Here is a 14458-nt window from a genome sequence, read left to right on the forward strand (position 1 = left end):
CATGCCTATCACAACATGTGGTGTACCTCATCCAGTGCACTAAAAGCCCCAATAACAACTATGTGGGTGAAACCAGACAATCATTACGCTCTTTCACACATGAAAATAATAAAAGACAAAAACATCATATCACTTGTGGGTGAACATAAAGCGATCACTCTATATCTGACCTATCAGTCCCCATCCTCAAAGGAAACCTGCTCAACACTTTCAAAAGACGAGCCTAGAAGCTTAAATTCATAACTTTGCTAGACACTAAAAATCATGGTCTTAATAAAGACACTAGATTTATGGCTTATTACAACAATCTGTAGCCTACTAACTCCTTTTCGTCCTATGACTTTAGGGGTGTTAACGGACCACTTTTAAAATGTATACTAACTGCTTATGCTAAACTATCTGTTCAATCTAGTATTTCGGTGTGACAACCAGGCCAGGTCTGCACTTGAAACTTACACTGATCTAACTACATCACTCAGGGGTTTGAAAAATCCACAGCCCTGAGCAACGTAGGTATACCAACCTAATCCCTAGTGTAGACAGCGCTGTGTCTACAGGAGGGCTTCTCTCGTCAACATATTGCTTCTCATGGAGGTGGAGTAGCTACACTGATGGGAGAAGCCCTCCCAGAGGCATAGATAGCAGCCACTGCACCATTTAAATGTAGATCTGCCCTCAATACCTTTCCTGAACCTGAAGAAGAGCTCTATGTAGCTTGAGAGCTTGTCTCTCTGACCAACAGAAGTTGGTCCAGTGAAAGATATTACCTCACTCGCCTTGTCTCTCTAATCCCCATGTAGGCATTTACACCAGTGGGTCTATGCAGTTCATCCCCATGCTGCAAAACTTTCATTTCCTCTGGGGGGCAAGGTGGGTGAGGTAATTTCTTGTATTGGACCAACTTCTGTTGGTGAGAGAAACAAGCTTTCACAGAGTTCTTCAGGTCTGGTAAAAGTACGCTGTATCACAGCTAAATACAAGGTGGAACAGATTGTTTAGCATAAGTAGTTAACACATATTCCAAGGGACCATTTAAGGTGAAGTGGCCCATTCACACCCCTCCAGTCATAAGGCATGTCTATACGACAAAGTTAAGTTGACCTTACATCGACCTAAGTAGGCGTACACTACAGTATTCCTGCTGTAACTCACCCGCTAGGTCGACCTAGTAAATCCACGTTGACGAGAGGCGTAAGGCTTAGGTCGACGTAGGTCAGGTGACGCAGTGTCTGTATAGACACTGCATTATTTGCGTCGCTGTTGGCTGTCAGCATGGCTGACAATTTCACTGCTAATGGGATCTCTGTTTTGAAAGTGGGGGGAAGGGTGTTCCAGCTGTGAGCCCCAGCAGTGCTGACAGCTGGAGCCTCACTGCCCAGCCCTGAGAGCCTGGGCTGTGGGCTCCCCACAGAGCTCCCAGCTGGAGCTTGGCTTCAGCCCAAGCTTTCAGCTTCCTGCTCTGCACGGAGCACCCAGCTGGAGCCTGGCTGCCACCCAAGTTCTCAGCTCCCACGGAGCAAGCTCCGTGCAGAGTGTGGAGCTGAGAGCCCGGGTGGCAGCCTGGCTCCAGCTTGGATCTCAGCACCGAGCTGAGAAACTTGGGCTTTCAGCCCCCTACACTACCCCTCTTAAGTGAGTGCAAGTGCTCCTGGTGAGGATGTGCATCATCGACAGAAGGAGGGGATGGACATGATCCCCTGCAGTAATTACTGCAGTGGCTATGTTAGATTGACTTAACTTTGTAGTGTAGACGTGCCCATAGGAGGTGAAAGGAAGCGGGGGGAAGCAGCTGAGGGGGAGTTGTTAGTGGGTTATAGCTTGTTGTAATAAGCCATAAATCCAGCATTTCTCTGATTATACTGGGACTGACACCGCTACAATAACACTGCATTTCCTCTGTGGGTCAATGGAGAGAGAGCATCTTGTGTTTGTTCATCCTTTATTCCAGCACAGAGGAATGGAGTGTGAGTAACAAATGCAGAGCACACAATCTAAGCAATGACAGTGTTTATCTTCCCAGTGGGCGTCTGAGCCCTTGGTATCTGTTTTAGCTGTATCTCTTTGGTATCTGTTTTAGCTGTATCTTTTTTAAAGGGACAGAAATATTTTTTCCAGCTTTCTGAGATGTGGCCCATTGTATATTGGCTATGATATTTCAAGTGCTGCGATATGCTTTTTATTTTTCTAATATGACTAAGAATAATAAATTAGGAGGGAATAGTCCTCTCCTTTTGAAAGCAAAACTAGTACAGCACAAGTGTTGCTTTTCAAACAGCTTCTGCTCTCGTTTCCTTTTTGTTTTGAAAACCACCGACTCTGCCACATAGTGGGGTGGGCCTGGTAAACCACCATGATCAGTGTCCATTGGGAATGGAGCACAAAGGTGTAAGGATTTAATATGCATGGAGAAATTATTATTCTCACAGGTGTTCAGCGACAGACAGCCCAATGTGTGAAAAGGGGGGGAAGTGTGATCAAAAACTCCTTCTGTGACCCAGAAATGCAGCCAAATGGACGACAAAAGAAATGCAATGAAAAGGATTGTCCACCCAGGTAACAAACGCTGTGAATACTAGGATACTGTACAGGAGCACTATTCAGTGTGTTGTATTCTAATTTAAACATTGTATTCAGGGGAGGCAAAGAACACAGGAATTGCAATAACAATTCAGCTCAATAGTCCATCAGTGGTCTCCAATAGTGGCCACTACCAGGTGTTTTAGGGAAGAGTGAAAGAAACCCTGTAAAGGACAATTTCAGAATGATCTGCCCATAAGAGAAGTTTCTTACGATCAGTTAATGGGTAGTCTATGCCATGAAGCATGATTATGGGTATATCTCAAATATTTTATCCTATCTAATAAAACTGTGGGGCATGCCCCCCTAAAGGGGCATGGAGGAACATTTGGAGGGAGTGTAGTGGGGTCCAGGCCAGCCCCACAGGGGACAGGAAGGGAGCACCACCAAGCCCGGCTCTGCCCCCAGCTCTGCCCCGGCCCCAGCGGCAGCTTGGACTGCAGTCCCCAGCCCCAACCGTGGCTCCCGGCCCCAGATTCCAACTATGGATCCCAGGGGGGTGCGGACAAGTTCCATTACGGGTAAGGGGGGGTGCAAAAGGTTTGGGGACCACTGACGTACATGTTACCCTTATAAATATCTAACCATTTTTAAAATTTTGCTAATCTCTGAGCTTTGATATCATGTGATGAAGGTTAATTTCTCACTATGTGTTCGAAACAACTATTTATTTTCAACAGTTTTAAATCTGCTTTTCAGTTATATTGAATGTTCCCTTGTTCTGGTATTAGGAAGGAGGGTAAATAGGAATGCCCAATTTACCTTCTCTGTACATTTATTATTTAATACACTTATGTCCCTACTTAGAATCATAGAATCATAGAATATCAGAGTTGGAAGGGACCTCAAGAGGTCATCTAGTCCAACCCCCTGCTCAAAGCAGGACCAATTCCCAGCTAAATCATCCCAGCCAGGGCTTTGTCAAGCCGGGCCTTAAAAACCTCCAAGGAAGGAGACTCCACCACCTCCCTAGGTAACGCATTCCAGTGTTTCACCACCCTCCTAGTGAAATAGTTTTTCCTGATATCCAACCTGGACCTCCCCCACTGCAGCTTGAGACCATTGCTCCTTGTTCTGTCATCTGCCACCACTGAGAACAGCCGAGCTCCATCCTCTTTGGAACCCCCCTTCAGGTAGTTGAAGGCTGCTATCAAATCCCCCCTCATTCTTCTCTTCTGGAGACTAAACAATCCCAGTTCTCTCAGCCTCTCCTCATAAGTCATGTGCTCCAGACCCCTAATCATTTTTGTTGCCCTCCGCTGGACTCTTTCCAATTTTTCCACATCCTTCTTGTAGTGTGGGGACCAAAACTGGACACAGTATTCCAGATGAGGCCTCACCAATGTCGAATAAAGGGGAACGATCACGTTCCTCGATCTGCTGGCAATGCCCCTACTTATACAGCCCAAAATGCCGTTAGCCTTCTTGGCAACAAGAGCACACTGTTGACTCATATCCAGCTTCTCGTCCACTGTGACCCCTAGGTCCTTTTCAGCAGAACTGCTACCTAGCCATTCGGTCCCTAGTCTGTAGCAGTGCATGGGATTCTTCCGTCCTAAGTGCAGGACTCTGCACTTGTCCTTGTTGAACCTCATCAGGTTTTTTTCTGCCCAATCCTCTAATTTGTCTAGGTCCCTCTGTAGCCGATCCCTACCCTCTAGTGTATCTACCACGCCTCCTAGTTTAGTGTCATCTGCAAACTTGCTGAGAGTGCAGTCCACACCATCCTCCAGATCATTAATAAAGATATTAAACAAAACCGGCCCCAGGACCGACCCTTGGGGCACTCCACTTGAAACCGGCTGCCAACTAGACATGGAGCCATTGATCACTACCCGTTGAGCCCGACGATCTAGCCAGCTTTCTATCCACCTTACTGTCCATTCATCCAGCCCATACTTCTTTAACTTGGTGGCAAGAATACTGTGGGAGACAGTATCAAAAGCTTTGCTAAAGTCAAGAAATAACACATCCACTGCTTTCCCCTCATCCACAGAGCCAGTTATCTCATCATAGAAGGCAATTAGGTTAGTCAGGCACGACTTCCCCTTCGTGAATCCATGCTGACTGTTCCTGATCACTTTCCTCTCCTCTAAATGTTTCATAATTGATTCCTTGAGGACCTGCTCCATGATTTTTCCAGGGACTGAGGTGAGGCTGACTGGCCTGTAGTTCCCCGGATCCTCCTTCTTCCCTTTTTTAAAGATGGGCACTACATTAGCCTTTTTCCAGTCATCTGGGACCTCCCCCGATCGCCATGAGTTTTCAAAAATAATGGCTAATGGCTCTGCAATCTCACCCGCCAACTCCTTTAGCACCCTCGGATGCAGCGCATCCGGCCCCATGGACTTGTGCACGTCCAGTTTTTCTAAATAGTCCCGAACCACTTCTTTCTCCACAGAGGGTTGGCCACCTTCTCCCCATGCTGTACTGCCCAGTGCAGCAATCTGGGAGCTGACCTTGTGCGTGAAGACAGAGGCAAAAAAATCATTGAGTACATTAGCTTTTTCCACATCCTCGGTCACTAGGTTGCCTCCCTCATTCAGTAAGGGGCCCACACTTTCCTTGATTTTCTTCTTGTTGCTAACATACCTGAAGAAACCCTTCTTGTTACTCTTAACATCTCTTGCTAACTGCAACTCCAAGAGTGATTTGGCCTTCCTGATTTCACTCCTGCACGCCTGAGCAATATTTTTATACTCCTCCCTGGTCATTTGTCCAATCTTCCACTCCTTATAAGCCTCTTTTTTGCGTTTAAGATCAGCAAGGATTACACTGTTTAGCCAAGCTGGTCGCCTGCCATATTTACTATTCTTTCTACACATCGGGATGGTTTGTTCCTGCAACCTCAATAAGGATTCTTTAAAATACAGCCAGCTCTCCTGGACCCCTTTGCCCTTCATGTTATTCTCCCAGGGGATCCTGCCCATCTGTTCCCTGAGGGAGTCAAAGTCTGCTTTTCTGAAGTCCAGGGTCCGTATTCTGCTGCTCTCCTTTCTTCCTTGTGTCAGGATCCTGAACTCGACCATCTCATGGTCACTGCCTCCCAGGTTCCCATCCACTTTTGCTTCCCCTACTAGTTCTTCCCTGTTTGTGAGCAGCAGGTCAAGAAAAGCTTTGCCCCTAGTTGGTTCCTCCAGCACTTGCACCAGGAAATTGTCCCCTACACTTTCCAAAAATTTCCTGGATTGCCTGTGCACCGCTGTATTGCTCTCCCAGCAGATATCAGGGTGATTAAAGTCTCCCATGAGAACCAGGGCCTGTGATCTAGCAACTTCTGCTAGTTGCCAGAAGAAAGCCTCGTCCACCTCGTCCCCCTGGTCTGGTGGTCTATAGCAGACTCCAACCACGACATCACCCTTGTTGCTCACACTTCTCAACTTTATCCAGAGACTCTCAGGTTTTTCTGCAGTATCATACCGGAGCTCTGAGCAGTCATACTCCTCTCTTACATACAACGCAACTCCCCCACCTTTTCTGCCCTGCCTGTCCTTCCTGAACAGTTTATATCCATCCATGACAGTACTCCAGTCATGTGAGTTATCCCACCAAGTCTCTGTTATTCCAATCACATCATAGTTCCCTGACTGTGCCAGGACTTCCAGTTCTCCCTGCTTGTTTCCCAGGCTTCTTGCATTTGTGTATAGGCACTTAAGATAACTCAACGATCGTCCCTCTTTCTCAGCATGAGACAGGAGTCCTCCCCTGTTGCGCTCTCCTGCTTGTGCTTCCTCCCAGGATCCCATTTCCCCACTTACCTCAGGGCTTTGGTCTCCTTCCCCCGGTGAACCTAGTTTAAAGCCCTCCTCACTAGGTTAGCCAGCCTGCTGGCGAAGATGCTCTTCCCTCTCTTCGTTAGGTGGAGCCCGTCTCTGCCTAGCACTCCTTCTTGGAAGACCATCCCATGGTCGAAGAATCCAAAGCCTTCTCTCCGACACCACCTGCGTAGCCATTCGTTGACTTCCACGATTCGACGGTCTCTACCCCGGCCTTTTCCTTGCACAGGGAGGATGGACGAGAACACCACTTGCGCCTCAAACTCCTTTATCCTTCTTCCCAGAGCCACGTAGTCTGCAGTGATCCGCTCAAGGTCATTCTTGGCAGTATCATTGGTGCCCACGTGGAGAAGCAGGAAGGGGTAGCGATCCGAGGGCTTGATGAGTCTCGGCAGTCTCTCCGTCACATCGTGTATCCTAGCTCCTGGCAAGCAGCAGACCTCTCGGTTTTCCCGGTCAGGGCGGCAGATAGATGACTCAGTCCCCCTGAGGAGGGAGTCCCCGACCACCACCACCCTCCTCCTCCTCTTGGGAGTGGTGGTCGTGGAACCCCCATCCCTAGGACAGTGCATCTTTTGCCTTCCAATCGGTGGAGTCTCCTTCTGCTCCCTTCCCTCAGATGGGCCATCTAGTCCACTCTCCGCATTAGCACCTGTAGAGAGAACATGGAAACGATTCCTCACCTGTATCTCCATTGCTGGTGCATGGACGCTCCTCTTTCTTCTTCTGGAGGTCACATGCTGCCAAACCTCCTCACAATCCTTCTGTCCCTGCTGCGCCTGCTCTGAATCTTCAGAACATTGTGGCCGTAGAAGCATCTCCTGACGTCTGTCCAGGAAATCTTCATTTTCCCTTATGCAACGCAGAGTCGATACTTGTTTCTCCAGCCCTCAAACCTTCTCCTCCAATATGGAGACCAGCTTGCACTTTGTGCAGACAAAGTCGCTTCTGTCCTGCGGAAGAAAGACAAACATGGCACAACCTGTGCAGGTTACAACGGCTGATCGCTCACCTTCCATATCACCGTCCTCTTAGGAGCTTCCTCAACTGTTGCAGGAACTACTCGGAGAAACCTGCAGATGAAAGCCTCAGTGCGCTCTCCCCACGCGAACTCCCAGGCAAACTCCCGCTGTTAGCCTCTGCTGTGCGCCGCTCAGCTGGTTCGCTGCTGACTGCCCTTATATACCAGTCAGGCCCACTCAAGGCCCAGCTGGAACAAAGCACTCCCAATTCACACTTTTCAAACAAACAAGCAAGCAATCAAGCACACGGTCAAACTGACCAACTGTCCCAGCAGCAGACACTCAGATACTCACCAACACAGCCCCCCTAATGCAGCACTTAGCGTACCTCCTCTCGGACAGCTCCCAGGCAAACTCCCGCTGTTAGCCTCTGCTGTTCGCCGCTCAGCTGGTTCGCTGCTGACTGCCCTTATATACCAGTCAGGCCCACTCAAGGCCCAGCTGGAACAAAGCACTCCCAATTCACACTTTTCAAACAAACAAGCAAGCAATCAAGCACACGGTCAAAGTAGACTTATATGTCTACTCTCTCTAAACTAAACAGTCCTGGTCTTTTCATTGTCTACTCTCATGGAAGTTTTCCCATGTCCCTATTGCATTATGTTAATTCTTACTCATCGTTGTTGTTGTCTATCTCTGGACCCTCCCTTTCTGCTACATCTCTTTGTGGGATGGGCCAACCAGAACTGAATACAGTATTCTAGGTGAGAGCAAACTATTGATTTATATGTAATGCACTATTTTTAGTACTGTTTTCTATCTCACTGTTTACATACCCAAATATTTTTTGCTTTATTTATTTATTTTTGACAACTGTCTGTCACTAAGCAGATGTTTTCATTGAGCTGTCCGTAATGATCCTTAAGGTTTTTTCCTTAGTGGTTCCAGTGAATTTCGAACCAAGCAATGGCTGGAGTAGTTAAAATTATTCCTTCCGCTGTGTATAACTTTGCATTTGTCAGTACTGAACTGCACGATGGATATTGCTGCTTTTATATAGTAAATAATGTACAGATGTTCGGGGGATTATTACTTGTTCCTGCAGCAGTTCACAGTTATGTATGATGTCTCTTTGGGGAAATATCTAGGAATGCTGTTCCGGCCTATATAAATCATTTTAAAAGTATAAAGAACGCAGCTTGGTAGTAAATCTGTGCAAATTGCCAAGGAAGTCAATTGACAGCAGAATCAAATTTATTAACTAATGGCTTCCATAATAGCTGAGGCTAAACTGAACACACAGGAGCATTTATATTTATAAAAATATAAATTAAGCTCTTTATTCCAAAGTCCCAAAGAGAAATGACTGGGTTATTCAGAAGTTAAAAGATCCTTAAAGACCATATTATCTAGCTTCTGCTGCTTACATTTGGAAATCACTGTTTCTCTTCACTAGCAGTCAGAGCCTGCTGTAGGAAATTAGATTGCTGTAAATCATCTCTTAGTGATTATAGAATTATGTTAAACATGACTTGTTGTGCCTAGCTTTCTGCACACTGCAGAAGAGATGCTCTAGCTTAATCCCAGTCTGATTGGCAGTTCTAAAACCATTTACAATTCTTTCTGTCTCCTTTGGTAAATGTCCTTTATAGAGTACTAGTGATAATAGTAAAATATTGATAAAGTGAAATGCAGGAGATTCATAAAACATAGCGATAGGGGTTTGCTTGTTTATTTCTCTCTTCTTAGTTGTGATAATTAGTTGCCTGTGATGTATATGAGCTGCTGGACAGCATAGCTACTACTTGTAGCAGCACAAAATCATAGAGTAGCCATGATTTCTGATAATTAAAAAAGAATAAGTCAGAAACAGAATAATAAATCTGGAGCTGCATTTAAAGCACACACACAGCACATGAAAGATGGAACTTAGGAGCCCCTGTTCTAAAAACACAGGCCTCTGCTACTTGAGTAATGGGGGATTGCTGTTCCCTATCAAGCCTTATAGCAATATATCCTCTTTGTAGACTGCTCACTACAAGGCAATACGATCACAGACTGAGTTAATGCTAACATTTCATTCCACAATGGCCAGTGGTGCATGCGCATGTGCGCGCGCACACACACACACACATGCCATGGACTCATAGTGAGCTATTGCAATTATTTTCTAAAGCTTTGAAGCCCACAGCTAGGCTCCTACAGCTGTGTCATCTACAAGCCAGAAGGATGGCTAAGCTTCCTCTCCGCAAAGTATTTATTTATTTAGTGCGTGCATAGTCATCTAGCCAAGCGATGGCATCTTCAGTGGTGTGATCCAGTTCTTTTGGAGCCTCCAATGGCAGGCACGCTAGCAGTTCAAACTAGGAAAGTAAAGTAGTAGTAAAGCAGTTTCTTTGTTTTGATGAAAATCAGAGTGACAGGGAGATGGTATTTCTGCCCTTGAAAATAGGGCACACAGGGAAGTATTCACTTGCTGAATCTGTCAGAGATTCTAAGGATACAGGCCTGACTATACTCGATGCTTGTTAAGAACTGAGAAGGGATTTGGAGGGTCAGACACAACGCAGTCATGGATGGACCTTTGGTTGGCTATGTAACCATACCCCTGGATTTCCTGGCTCCAGAAACTAAGTTACCATCAAAGGCAATGTGCTTATTAGCCGGTCATCCACTTTCCAACATGCAGATAAATTTCTCAATGGAAATGTATCATCAAAAGCAGACATGAGGAAGTTTTCTCAGATAGCTTCCTTACCATCTATTGGATCCCATGGACTGAAAACACATGACCACAAGATTAGCCATCATACTATGAATTCAAACCGAATTATACAGGAGCTGGAAGACATTCCATTCTATTGCTATGCAGCTTACCTTTGATAAAATGTACATATCACCAGCCTGGCTGCAAGTCGCTCAGGGTAATGTCTTGACTTCCACCTTCTCAGCTAATAGATTTCAGGAAGTTAGTTGGAAACTGGTTAAATCACAGGTTTCTGAGAAGTCGGAGTCCAAACATTCATGTTTCTTAGGCGATTGGAGGCATGTGATAAAACTCTTTTGCCCATTCTCTAGTTAAATAATCTGGAGCTACAGAAGACATTTCTAAAATATTTTATTGCACACAAATATGTAAAGTGTCAACTCAGAGTAGAACAGAAATGGTTGACTCCTACAATGGGGAGCTAGCATTTGATGGAAATGCAGATATGACAGCCCCATTAACTAGAGTGTTATTGACAGGCAGCAGCACAGAAAGATGCTGGTATGAACCAATATAATTTACAATTATATTGCTTGGTTGGTAAGCAGGTGTTTATCTTTATAGATGCTCAGTGTAAAATTCATTGTATTGTCCTGAAAGGAAAGAACGATGTATTTTCTTTACTTACACTCTTCTGTACCTACCAAATGAATAGAAATTTTCTTCCTTCCTTCTCAAGAAAATTGTCCTGGCCTTTTTTTGACATGAATAGCTGCTCAGCCAGAATGTCCATAAATAGATAATTTGAAGTCTTCAATCTCCTGCCATCTCAGTGGTGTTCTGACATTCTCAAGGAAGCTTGCTGCTGCTTTTAGGAGAAAAACTTTTTTAACCACCGCCAACAGTTTGCTTAGTAAATTCCAGCAATCGTAAAGGACAGAGAGTATTGTTGTTATTTGTATTACAGTAATACCTAGAGGTCCTAGCCAAGATTGAGGCCCTATTGTCCTGGGTGCTGTACAGAAACATACTAATAGTAATACCTAGGCCTGTTCATCGGTATATCTCAAAATGCTTTACAAAGGAGGGTAGTATCCCTGAGGCCCAGGGAGGGAAGTGACTTATCCAATGTCAATGTGAATTGAACCCAGACCTCCTGCACTCTAGTCCAGTGTGCGATCCATGACACCATCAGAGACAATCCCTCCCTCAACATACTTACGAACTAAACACATGCTGAAAAAAAGGAAGCATTATTATTTCCAATATTTTTATTGGGGGAGGAATGAGGCACAGAGAAATTAAGTGATTTCTCAGGGTCACACAAGAATAGAACTCAAGATCGCCCAAGTCCCAGTGTAGTGTCTTAACATGGCCATCATTATTCTGTTTGTGGAAGCAGAAAATTGCCTGTGCAATCTTAATTCGGCCCTCTTGTGCATATGCATTATGATACATTAGACACAGGCCAAATACTATTGTTCCACAGGACCCCTGCCTCATTCAGTGCACTGGATGGAACTGCTCTGCGGATGGATCAGGGTAGTGTAGTGAGTGAGGCTTTGTTGGTAGGACCCTGGTCTCGTTTCTTGCAAAATTTGGAATGTGTGTAGTGAATGAGGCAGGGGATTGCAGGAAAAGAAAGGGTGGGTGTCAAGACCAAGGCAGGTTTCAGAGTAGCAGCCGTGTTAGTCTGTATCCGCAAAAAGAAGAACAGGAGTACTTGTGGCACCTTAGAGACTAACAGATTTATTAGAGCATAAGCTTTCGTGGACTACGAAGTGGGCTGTAGTCCACGAAAGCTTATGCTCTAATAAATTTGTTAGTCTCTAAGGTGCCACAAGTACCCCTGTTCTTCTTTTTAAGACCAAGGCAGTTGATTGTTGCCCTGGAGAGCTGGATTCTAACCACGCCCCTGCCACAGAGTTCCTATGTGATGGTAGGAAAGTCATTTAAACCAATGCACAGTATAAAATCAGACAACAACTTTATTAGTTTTAAGAGAGAGCTGGACAAATTCATGAGTGCTATTGTGTGATGAGGTTGCTTGTGATGGTGGGGATCAGACTTCTGGTTTATGTTTTATGTTCCTAAAAGCTCATCCTTCTAGGCTTCAGTCAGCCACCTCCAGGGGTCAGAAAGTGATTCCTCACCACCACCACCACCCCAGATGTTTTTAATTTCCTTCCTCTAAAGTATCTGGGATGGCCACAGGTGGAGATGGGACACTGGGCAGGGTGGGGCCAGGTCTCTGAGTGGCACCGAGAGTTTTCTCCTTCAGGTTCTTGCTGGCTGGTTCTTGCTCTCATGCTCGGGGTCTAATTGATCGTCATATGTGGAGTCAGGAAGCAATTCCCCACCCCCCGCGATCAGACTGGCAGTGACTTTGGGGGGTGGTTTCGCCTTCCTCTGTAGCACGTGGGTGTTGGTCACTTGCCAGGATTATCTGGCTATATCTCATTTAATCATTTCCCTGCCACTGCAGGGGCCTCAGAAACTGGTGCACCTCAGTCCCTCCTAATCTCTCCCCATGGTACATAATAGTCTAGTCCCCTGTGGGCTGTAATACTTTGGTCTAATTTCCATTGTTGGGTTTAGTGTGTGGGTGCTTGGTGGTGTTGGTGGCCTGTGATATACAGGAGGTCAGATTAGCTGATCTAGTGGTCCCTTCTCTCCTTAAACTCTGTGACTATATGACTCGATGTAATTAAAGACTGTGTTGTCCTGCATATGCACAAGGGCACCAAACTGAGGATGCACCGGCAACCTTCATTCTGACATTTCCTAACTGGAGTGCTTGACTTTGTAACCGTAATGTTCTTTTAACCTAGCTTTTTGTGTGTAACAACTTATTACTTACATGTTACTAGTCCTGGTCTAGCTATGTCCTTTGACAATGTATCAGTTTATGGAATATGGGCGATGTGTTTTGCTTTATATTGAAAGCTGATAGCCTGTGGTGGCAAGAGCCACCCAGTAAAGAAAAAGTATCTGCAACAGAATGTGTGTATGTGAGAAGGGAAAGATGGAGACTAAGGATTTAGGGCTTCATCCTGCAAGCTGCTAAGCACTCCCTCAAGGTGCTGAATACTGCTGAGGTCTGTGGGAATGAAGGGCACTCAGCACTTCACATATGTAACATGAAGCATACAAGATGTTCCATTAAAGTAAATAGGACTATTCACATGCTTGAAGTTGCACAGGTGCTGAAGTGCCTAGCTGGATCAGGGCCTTACAGAACAGAAGAGGTTACAAAAAAAAAAAAAAAAGAGCTGGAAAGAAGATCTGGAAGGTGAGAGCATCACACAAAGTGAATTGATTCAGTATTTTTCTTTACTGCTGCGCTCCACTGAGAAGATTTGCCAGTGTCTTCTCAACAACTTGTCAATTTCACTTTGTTGTTTGTACCTGCATGGAGGGGAAATGAAATTCTTAGAGACAAGATGCAGGAGCACAGAAGTGGTAAGATCCTGAGGCCTCGGTCAGGATTGTGGTCCCAGTGTACTGTACAAACAAGTAGGAAAAGAGTTCCTGCCCCCAAAGCCTTTCTATCTAATTTAAGAGAAAATGCACCAAACAATAGACGGGAATGGGAAAGGGAACATAAGGAGGACCAGTGATGAGAGCAGATGGTTACACAAATTAGAAGTGTGCACAGCTTGATGGCTCAGTGTCTTTTTTTAATTGTATGATTATAAATAAATTGCTGTCAGTAACCCTCATATCAGTGAGAGCCCTTTTGCAGTTGAGTGAAACTACCAGGGAACAAAGGATGGGAGTAGAAACTGAGGAGCCAAATTAGAGAAAAAGATTAGGATGGGGGAGGTAAGAAGCGCAAAGAGGGATGTATTGCAGAATAGGATACATGGCAGAAAAAGAATGAAACCTGACACAATAATAATTTATTATGTATTTATTAGCATGGGAGTATTTATTTTACCATTACTCTGCTTTTGTATTAAGCAATATTTTGCCCACAGTGATGTAGAAAATAATAGCTAGCTTCCCAGAGGTAATGAACTGATACAAATATTTGCCCTGTGACTAACAGAGGAAATGGTAAGAAATGACAGCAAAGAGGCACATTATCGCTTTTTGGTGACACAGCTGAAATCCCCTGATCAGGTAATTGAATAAGTCAGATGTTCAGTCAGCATGAATTGAAGTGCTTTCGGACTAACATTTAATCCAGTCAGCAGTGTATACAGAAAATATCAAAGGTAGTACACAGTAATTCAATTACTATAGTAGGCATTGGTTCTGTTTCATATCGTACACTAGAATTCAAAATATTAATTCTTTGTTCATATGAAGCAGCCAAGGTTTAGTGGGGGGAGGTTTTTTTGAGTGGAGGTGCTTGGTTTTATTTTGTTTTGTTTTTGTTGAGAAACAAGATTAAAAGTGGATTGTGGGAAATTTTTCTTAAAACACGGATA

At 44.9% G+C, this 14458-nt stretch overlaps 1 protein-coding gene across 2 annotated transcripts in view; it reads left to right on the top strand.

Moving 5' to 3' along the window:
- ADAMTS12 (ADAM metallopeptidase with thrombospondin type 1 motif 12) overlaps positions 1 to 14458 on the top strand; it is a 284930-nt gene that overhangs the window by 229705 nt on the left and 40767 nt on the right. For both annotated transcript variants that reach the window (XM_054033253.1, XM_054033254.1), the window contains one exon: positions 2427 to 2553. In XM_054033253.1, coding sequence (XP_053889228.1) covers positions 2427 to 2553 — 127 coding nt within the window. The remainder of the gene's footprint in view (positions 1 to 2426; positions 2554 to 14458) is intronic.

This window comes from Malaclemys terrapin, chromosome 6 (assembly GCF_027887155.1).
Source record: "Malaclemys terrapin pileata isolate rMalTer1 chromosome 6, rMalTer1.hap1, whole genome shotgun sequence".
Classification (NCBI taxonomy): domain Eukaryota; kingdom Metazoa; phylum Chordata; order Testudines; family Emydidae; genus Malaclemys; species Malaclemys terrapin.